Consider the following 9,238-nt stretch of genomic DNA (forward strand, 5'->3'; position numbering starts at 1 on the left):
CCTAGACAAATTAGGGACGTAACAGCCTCCCACAACAACAAATGGATGGATTGGATGGATAGGTTGCAATATGGCGTACAGTGTACAGGTAACATCTTGCATCCATAAACTTTTATTTTTAGTTTGAGCCAGATGAGCTTTTAATAACATAAACCAACAAAACTACAGAGCAACACCATGTTCAACCAACATGTAACCAAATGCAAAGTCTGTTTAAGCAAAACACCTTTACCATAGTCCCAGATCACATGGTTAGAAAGTGGGCAAGACAGCAAAAGAAATGTGAGGCGAAGAGTCAATGACGCCAAACAATTCTTGTTGCAAATTAGTCCGAGTCTTTGCCACAGCACAGCCCTCTGGACCAAGCAGATGTGAATGGGCGAAGATAAGGAAGTTGGTTGATCCAAAGCTGGCAGGGAGACAGGCTGAAGAAAGAATGCGGCTGTGCATTGCAAGATAGAGTGTCATCTTTGCTGCACAACAAACTCATAAGGCTGGAACTGATTTGGGCCACGTTTAGACATTTTGTAGCATCAACTAGAAAGACAAATGATCATATTGTATCAGCCACTATAGAATAAGACTGAGGAGGTTGAGAAACTTGCTCTATCAATGTGACCACACGCTTTGACAAAGGTTCACAAGTTTGTACTCGTTTACCTTCTGTCGAAAGAGTAGCTCCTCTGCCAACCAGCATAACTATTTTCTGCTTTTTGCAGATCACAACATTGGTCATTGGATCGTGCCTTGGTGAGTTTGACAATTACATTTTATTGGCTTGAATCACAAGTTGTACTGTATTCCTGTACAGATCTCTATGTATGCTCGATTTTGATTTCCGAATTGGTCGGACATAGTATGAGGAGGGGTTTGATGTGATTTGACGTGTAATAATTGCTGTTGACTCTACAACCGCTAGCCCATTGCACCTCATTTACAACATTTATCCTTTTGTCTCCGTGTGTGGTGGTTTGCGGCCTGATTAAACAAGGTTGTTTATTAGACTGCTTCTGTCGTGCCCCTCCCTAAATGGAGCCATTGTTAGAAGAGGAGTATTTTTTTCCTTTTGTCTGCAAATCAATATGACTGAGGTTAGAGACAGTTGCTATATGCCAATATATTGCTTTTTAAGCTCCCAAATATGTATTTGTCCTTATCCACTCTCTTTGTCTTTCTCTGAATTATTTCAGTCTCTTTGACTGCAGCCATGCTCACCTTTTCAACCCCATTCCTTCTCTACCCGAGTCTCCTGCTCTTTCTGTCGCACCACTCGCCTGTTCTCTCCTGTCGGACTGAAAACTCCAGCCAGTGTCAGTCCGCTCCCTTTGTACCAGGCCACAACCTGGTGGGGGAGGGCTTTGACGTTGTCACCCTGCGGCGTAAAGGAGCCTACGTGGTTGACGTGAAGACTTTCCTCACCCCAGCTGGCACCTGTACTCTCTGCAGCAACCCTCTTCAAGGCAACAGCCTGCAGAAAGTAATTAATTAATTAAGTAAACAATACATCTACATCAACTTTAACATTTGTGAATGTTAAACATGGTGTACCCACCTTCATTTTCAGCTTCCAGTCTCTGCAGTGGATTGGCGCTCATTCAGCCGCTGCAATTTTCATCTCTTCGACAGTGTGCACAACTCTGTTAGGTATTATACCGCATTATACACTCACCTAAAGGATTATTAGGAACACCATACTAATACCGTGTTTGACCCTATCCTATATAATAAGGGCCAACATTTCGAAAGAATGCTTCCAGCACCTTGTTGAATCAATGACACAAAGAATTAAGGCAGTTCTGAAGGCGAAAGGGGTCCCCCACACCATTACACCACCACCACCAGCCTGCCCAGTGGTAACAAGGCATGACGGATCCATGTTCTCATTCTGTTTACGCCAAATTCTGACTCTACCATCTGAATGTCGAGATTCATCAGATCAGGCAACATTTTTACAGTCTTCAACTGTCCAATTTTGGTGAGCTCGTACAAATTTTAGGCTCATTTTCCTATTTTTTGTGGAGATGAGTGGTAACTGGTGGGATCTTCTGCTGGTGTAGCCCATCCGCCTCAAGGTTGTTCGTGTTGTGGATTCTCAAATGCTTTGCTGCATACCTCGGTTGTAACGAGTGGTTATTTGAGTCAAAGTTGACCTTCTATCAGCTTGAATCAGTCAGCCCATTCTCCTCTGAACTCTATCATCAACAAGGCATTTTCACCCCCCAGAACTGCAGCATACTGGATGTTTTTCCTTTTTCAGACCATTCTTTGTAAACCCTAGAAATGGTTGTGCGTGAAAATCCCAGTAACTGAGCAGATTATGAAATACTCAAACCAGCCCGTCTGGCACCAACAACCATGCCACGCTCAAAGTGGCTTAGATCACCTTTCGTTCCCATTCTGACATTCAGTTTGGAGTTCAGGAGATTGTCTAGACCTGGACGACACCCCTAAATGCATTGAAGCAGCTGCCGTGTGATTGGTTGATAAGATAATTGCATTAACAAGAAATCTTACAGGTGTTCCTAATAATCCTTTAGGTGAGTGTTATTACTGAATGGATCATATCCACCATGACATGTCAGTCAATTCCTGTGAAATATGCACCAGACTTTACTAAAGCTAAAAGCAAAATGACTTACTTCTCTGTTCTTTCGTAATATCTTGAACATCACAGACTTGGACACCAATTATCTCTTCCATTCGGGGTCTCTCCATAAAGTCTGACATAGATGTTAGGTTTAAGGTTGCTTTTACACCTAGGCCTACCTCATTTGCTCCAAACCTTGGAGCGTTTGGTCGGATAGTCCGGTTAGTTTGTGGCGGTGCGAAAGCTCATCTGAACTCTGGTGCGGATCAACTCTGGTGTCAATACCCTTAATAACATGAGCCTAAAAAAAATAAATAAAAAAAAAAAGGAAAAAAAAAAGCTACAAATGAATTTAGAAATGAAAAAGCTTTAATGGTTCTTCTTTCCTGTAAATTGTGTCCACAGCTCACTGATTAACACTTTCACATCCCAGGACAGTAACAACTGGAAGGTGGGAAACTTCTCACAGCTATTGTTGACATTAAATTATAATTTTATAATAGTATTATTATAACTGATAGATGTGTACTACAGAAGAGGATTAGGGTCACGTGAAAAAATCTCAGAATTCTGACTTTAAACTCAGAACTCAAATTTTTCACGTGGCCCTAATCCTCTTCCGTATATGTAGACATATGATTCTTTTTTTATTTTACCTCCTTTTTGGTGATTATGGGTAAACATCAAGCAGTTCATGAGCTTTTATTTTTTTTTTATCAGAGTGGCCTAAATGTAGATAAGTTTGTGACTGCCGGCTTGGAGGTCGGAGGAACACGCTCCACTGCGTATGCCTTTGCTACAAAGAGGACCAGAGAGGACCGCTACTCCTTCAGCACTCACATGGTCACCTGCAGCCATTATAGGTAGGGTTTGAAGACCATGCATCCCCACTGAAGTTTGGATTCTTCAGTTGTTTTAGGATAATTTATTATTCGTCTCTTTGTGTCTAGTTACCGTGTGTCCCTCAGACCGCCCCTCAGCTCCGAGTTCAGTATGGATTTGGCCAGGCTGCCGAGTGTCTACGTCTCCTCCACCAGGGCTCAGTACAGTGAGCTCATACAAACCTATGGCACACACTACATCCACCAGGTTAAAACTCATACACACAGACCATTTTAATTTCCATTAATAATGTCCTTAATTCACAAATTTAAAAAAATGCCATATTTCTTTGTCTTAACAACATTGTACTTCATTTCAGGTTTACCTAGGGGGCCGACTCAGGCGAGTCACAGCTGTACGTACCTGTTTGTCCTCACTGAATGGGCTCTCCTCAAGCGAGGTACATGTAGCAGACGTACCTTTTACAGTGTACGCAGTAAGCAAAATGGATAGTTGTACACACACTGCACATGCACACAAACACAAAGGTTTTTACACTGCCTTGAAAGACTCTCAGAAAAAAACATTTTTGATTTATGCAACAATTATCATACAGTAATGTCAATCAATTTTATGCTAAATTCATAAATGTCACTGGGTTGAGGCGAAAAGGGAAGGGCCCAAATGCAAACAGTTCAGGTAGACAGGAAGAGTTCAGGGATCAGAAAATGTGTAGATAAGTCTCATTACCATGAATAGAGTCCAAATAGAAGTAAGTGAGAGTCCACAGGTAAACCAAAAAAAGGTGCAACGAGACAGTCAGGCAGTCAGGCATGCAGGCAGGTAGTGATAGATACTGGTACAGGTTCCAAGTTCTAGGTTAAAGGATTATTAGAGGGTTGAATGCATAGGTGCAAAGCAACAATGGCAATCAGGCGACTGACTGCAAAAAGGGGCTCAGAGGGAACCTAAGAGATGGGTGGCCTGGATGATGGAGCGCGGCGGAGCAGGGAACCTCAGGCGGATGGCCAATTGATGTTCTGGCAGGGCTTTGGCAGAGATGGCCAGCTAAAAAAGCAGAGAAAGCAAATGGCCTTGTGTGCCGTAATGACCACTCCTTCTTGGGGTTCCAACACAGGGATGGAAAAAGGCAAGGTGAGTCCCAATTAATTATGGCTGCTGAACATCAGGGAGGCTCACCTAGTCCATTGAAGGCTCATATGGTCCAGGAAATACAGGATTTGGGCAGGCTAGATGCCGAGTCTAGCCGACTGAGAGGCAGGCCAACACCAGTAGACAGGGGGGCTGGAGTGTTAAAAGTAAAATTATCTGCCAGTCCAGGTAGAAATTTCATCAAAGATTTATGAGACACTGCCCAGAGGGCCAGTAACAGAGCTGCATATTTTTGCTTAATACTGAAGGTGTTCACTGCAGTAGTTCAGAAGGCAATGAATGGTGTGAGTCACTCTATTAAGTTCATCCACAAAAAATGATTAATCTTCCGCGTCCATTTTTGCCCATATTGTTCTGTCACTGGGGCAACTGCGAGGTGACAAGGGAAGCACCCATATGCAGACAATCCAGAAGACAGCAAGAGTTCATCGATTTATTGAAGAGGTGTAGATACAAAGACTTACTGGCAGTACTGGCTGGTTGTGAGAGTCAGGTGACTGGGACAGGTGTAAAAGTCTAAGGGCATCTGGCTAAAGAATGGCAATGAAGGGCCTGGGGAGTGGAAATGTGGCTGGAGGGAGGGACAGAGAGGGAGAATGTGACAATTGTTACAAGGCAAAGCTAGCCTGGGCTCATTGAACAACGAAACATAAGACTAACCTAGCTTGTAACATTAAAAATATTGTCTCTCCCTGAGTGTGTGCATTTAATGCGAGAGTCAGACCTAAGCTGGCCTGAATGAATATAAATAGTATAGTAAACAGTATTTTTTCCCTCCTGTCCTCTAGGTCCACTCCTGCCTATCACTGGGTATTTCTGTAGGCCTGGGGAAGGTGAAATTATCAGGTAACCAACCGTCTTGCACCAAGGTCCTACAGAACCAGGACGTCTCCACCTCGTACAGCTCTGGTCTCCACCATCACTTCACAGAGGTGTCAGGAGGCATTGGTTGGTTGGGGGAGTTTTCTCTTACTCACAGTGACTCCTTTGGCTATGGGAATTGGCTGAAAACCCTTAAGGACCACCCGGATGTTGTTTCGTACTCCCTCAGGCCAATGTATGAGCTGATGCCAACTGAGACACAGAAGGCAGGGATGAAGGCGGCCATAGAGCAGTACTTAAAAGACAATGCCATGAGCAGCTCACATAGAGAACCAAATTGCTGGTACACTTCTAACCTGGCTTACAACTGCTGTCCTCTACAAAACTGGAGGGGAACAGTGGTTGTGACCATTATCCGAGCATGGGATCTGCACGGAGATTATGTTGGCGAGACTGATAGGTGAATAAAATGAGGTCAGGAATTAAGATCTGAAGGTGGTATATCAAACAACATTAATTCAAGAGTTGCTTTTTCCTTGTTTCCTCCTATTCACAGCTATGCTAAGATGCGGTACGGATCCTTCTATCACAGGACTAACATGATCCAGTCAAACAATCCCAGATGGAACGCTCGTTATTTTCTGGGCACGGTCAGTAAATCTTCTCATTACAGATCAGCTCAGTAGGTCTGATGTACTTTTAGATGAACTGTAGACTAAAGTTACTATTTCTATCACCTGTGTGAGCCTAGCATTGTAAAAAGATAAGTGTGTTACAAGTTACACTAGAAATATACCTGTTCAGGGCAGGAATTGCATGAGTGACAATATTGGGCCTGTCCTGTTAGCGGATCAAATTAGCTAGCTGCAGACAACAAAATGCATAGTCAACTAGAAATGAGAAGTCTGCTCTTGTTTACATCTGTTTAAAATTGAAGACCCATTTTCAAAAGAACACCATCATTTATATAACTGTAAACTGCATATGTGCAATGCGACCTTGAGAGGTGTAGCAACATTAACATAAGGGGGGTGGTGTTTAACAAAGAGTAAGTTGCAAACCATCTGACCAAAACCCCAGGGACAGCAGTGGGCTATGAGATGATTTTTGCATAGTGGCCACACATTTCAACTTCCTGGATCCTCATATGATGCACACTAACCCATTTTTGGATGAACAATCCGTCTATCATGTCCACCATTATTTAACAGTTGCGGCCGGTGCCAGTAGCTCCTCACCGAACACTGATTGGCTCGGTGAGTTGGTAGTTCAGACACAAACACATCAGGCTCGTTCGAGATGAACTGCGCCTCGCCTGTAAAGTGGACGAGAGCAGGCAGTGGCAGCCGGGGGTGGTGACCAAAACCTGCGGTCAAGTCGGACAGTTTACAGCCGTTTCCAGCAGCCTTCAGTCTGAACAGGAAGTCACAGAAACACTCACATCCTGTTAGGACCGATTCCAATTTAATAAATGTTATCAGACCCATATATCAGCTTGTACACAGTCTCCAGTTGTTGTTATTATGACAGAGCAGCTGTTAAAATGCCCTAGGCTACATGCGATCTGTTGCTGATGTTAATAAACAACAGACTGTAGAATATCCGTAATCTGAATGGATGTAGTCTCTCTGACTTCTAAACGTCACCATCAGCCACACAACTTTAAATCAGACAAAAACAATAAAAAGTTTATATAAAACGTCATCATGTTGAGTCGCTTCTGAACAAATCAGCTGTTAGATCAGCTGAGAGCCAGGCGTTTGCCATCATGCCCTGGGTCCGCCTGGGTCTTGCCAAAGATCCTTAATACTAAACTGTCTGCCTCCCAAAACTGAGGCCACCTAGATCTCGTGAGGTTATCGTTGCCTACTTGTTCATGAAGTCAGAGCAAGTCGGGATCAAGTCGGACACAAATCTAACCGACATGCATTGGGCGGCGATCGCCGGTGAGCGATTCTATCGATCTATTCTATTGGTGTGTGTAGTCTATATCCTTGACGTTCCACTTCTGAGATTGCGCCGGTGCCGCAGGAAATTCTGCCAAATGCATGTATTTTCGCCGCTTTCCGTTTCATTCTGCTTTCTTTTTTGTTTGAATTTTAAACTCTGGTGGATTTATAAGGGACTATGGTTAACTGCTACTCAGATCTCTGCAAGGTAAATTGAGACAGCTAGACTATCTGTCCAATCTGAGTTTTCTCTCGCACAACTATTTTGCAGCGGCTCCGTCCGGCGCTTAGCACCACCCATGACGATTGTGATTGGTTTAAAGAAATGCCCATGAACCAGAGCATGTTTTTCTCCCATCCCGTAATGCTGTGTGGACTAGCCAGACAGTCCTCCGCTCTGCAGAGTGTGGATGATCTGGCAAAGCGAGACTATGGTGTGTGTGACGGTAACAGTTTGTTCAAAACAACAATTGCGGACGTGATAGACAGACGGTTCATCCAATCACCTGCCATGTATTGTTTAAAAGTGCCTGCCCTTTTCCAAACAGTTTCCAATGACAACTTCTCAGATGGTTCTGTGTTACTAGTTAATCAGGATGAGTTTTTTTTATGAAGGTGCCCACATACCATCAATTGAAGCTGGAGGTCTGGGACGAGGACTTGCAATACGATGACCTTCTGATATCATGTAAGACGGACCTGAGAGAGGGAACACACAGATTCACCTGTGAAAACCAGGCGGGCGGCTTTGAGTTTGAGTATACTCTGACCTGTGACCCTCATCTGACTGGAGACATGTGTAACCTTTACAAACCATCTCCACAGTAAAAAAGATGCCTTTACTGCTGCTCGCTTTTCTAGTTCAACTGAAATCACATGTAGTCATCCCTTTTTGTAGTCAAAATTGTCAACGTGTTGGTTGTTAACTTTCTTAAAGGGGAACACAGGGAAAGGTATGTACAAAGCAGATATGTATGCTGTAGCAAACCAAAAAAGCATCTTGGTTTCAGTTGGACTCACTCAAGTGTGATATCAGATCTGTTAATTACTTGCTTTAAGTGCAATGAACCAGTAATGTAATAGGTGAAATGACTAAGGACCTTTTTTTTTCCTATTAAGACACCACAATATTCAGTTTTCTTTGTTAAAGCTTTAAACAAAACATATTTTGACCACTTAAATTATGGTTAAATTCACATACTTACTAATATTCACTATACAATGGAAAATAATCATTTTGTCTGGTTTCAGCTGATTATAATTAAGAATATAGGCCTGTGAGCACAGGTATTTTAGCACTTATGTAGCTGTTTATTTTCAAATTTCACTTGCATAAAATCTGTCATATCCTTACTTTTTTTGTGTCAGCTTCTCATGCAAATAAAGACCCATGGGGCCTTGCTCCCAAATTTGTACCTCCTTGACTCCTCGAGTCTCTTCCTCGACTCCTCGGCTCGGATCTCCTTTGGACGGGTGGAACCGAGGATGCACTAGTCTCGCATTGCCACACCTTCCTTAACAGCGCTGCAAAGGAGAGTCTGGCTAGTCCACACAGCATTCTGGGATGGGAGAAAAACGTGCTCTGGTTTATTGGCATTTCTTTAAACTTGGTTTAACGTGTACGGTCAAAAGTTGTTTTAGTCATGCGAGAGAAAACTCAGATTGGACAGATAGTCTAGCTAGCTGTCTTACCTTGCAGAGATCTGAGGAGCAGTTAACATTTGTCCTCATAAATTGACCAGAGTTTAAAATTCCAACACAAACTGCTTGGCTGGTTGAAGTGCTTGAAGTGGGAAAGAAAAGGTGCCGGTACTCTCTTGCATCGGCAAATCATTATAACATTTGAGATTTCTACAGTGAAAAACAAAACTTGGAGATATTGCTG

At 43.1% G+C, this 9,238-nt stretch overlaps 1 protein-coding gene across 2 annotated transcripts; it reads left to right on the forward strand.

Moving 5' to 3' along the window:
- Window positions 1–372: 372 nt before the first annotated feature.
- On the forward strand, window positions 373–8,768 carry LOC144534351 (perforin-1-like). Of its 2 annotated transcripts, XM_078276256.1 has the most exons (11): window positions 373–636; window positions 720–750; window positions 1,191–1,477; window positions 1,565–1,644; window positions 2,993–3,038; window positions 3,308–3,450; window positions 3,538–3,676; window positions 3,789–3,869; window positions 5,371–5,864; window positions 5,961–6,054; window positions 7,969–8,768. In XM_078276256.1, exons 3-11 carry the CDS (start codon window positions 1,208–1,210, stop codon window positions 8,179–8,181), a joined length of 1,560 nt encoding a protein of 519 aa, XP_078132382.1. In that variant the 5' UTR covers window positions 373–636; window positions 720–750; window positions 1,191–1,207; the 3' UTR covers window positions 8,182–8,768. The 2 variants fall into 2 exon arrangements, with proteins under 2 accessions (XP_078132382.1, XP_078132372.1); XM_078276246.1 differs by having other exon boundaries at window positions 373–750.
- The last annotated feature ends 470 nt before the right edge of the window (window positions 8,769–9,238 follow it).

This window comes from Sander vitreus, chromosome 2 (assembly GCF_031162955.1).
Source record: "Sander vitreus isolate 19-12246 chromosome 2, sanVit1, whole genome shotgun sequence".
Classification (NCBI taxonomy): domain Eukaryota; kingdom Metazoa; phylum Chordata; class Actinopteri; order Perciformes; family Percidae; genus Sander; species Sander vitreus.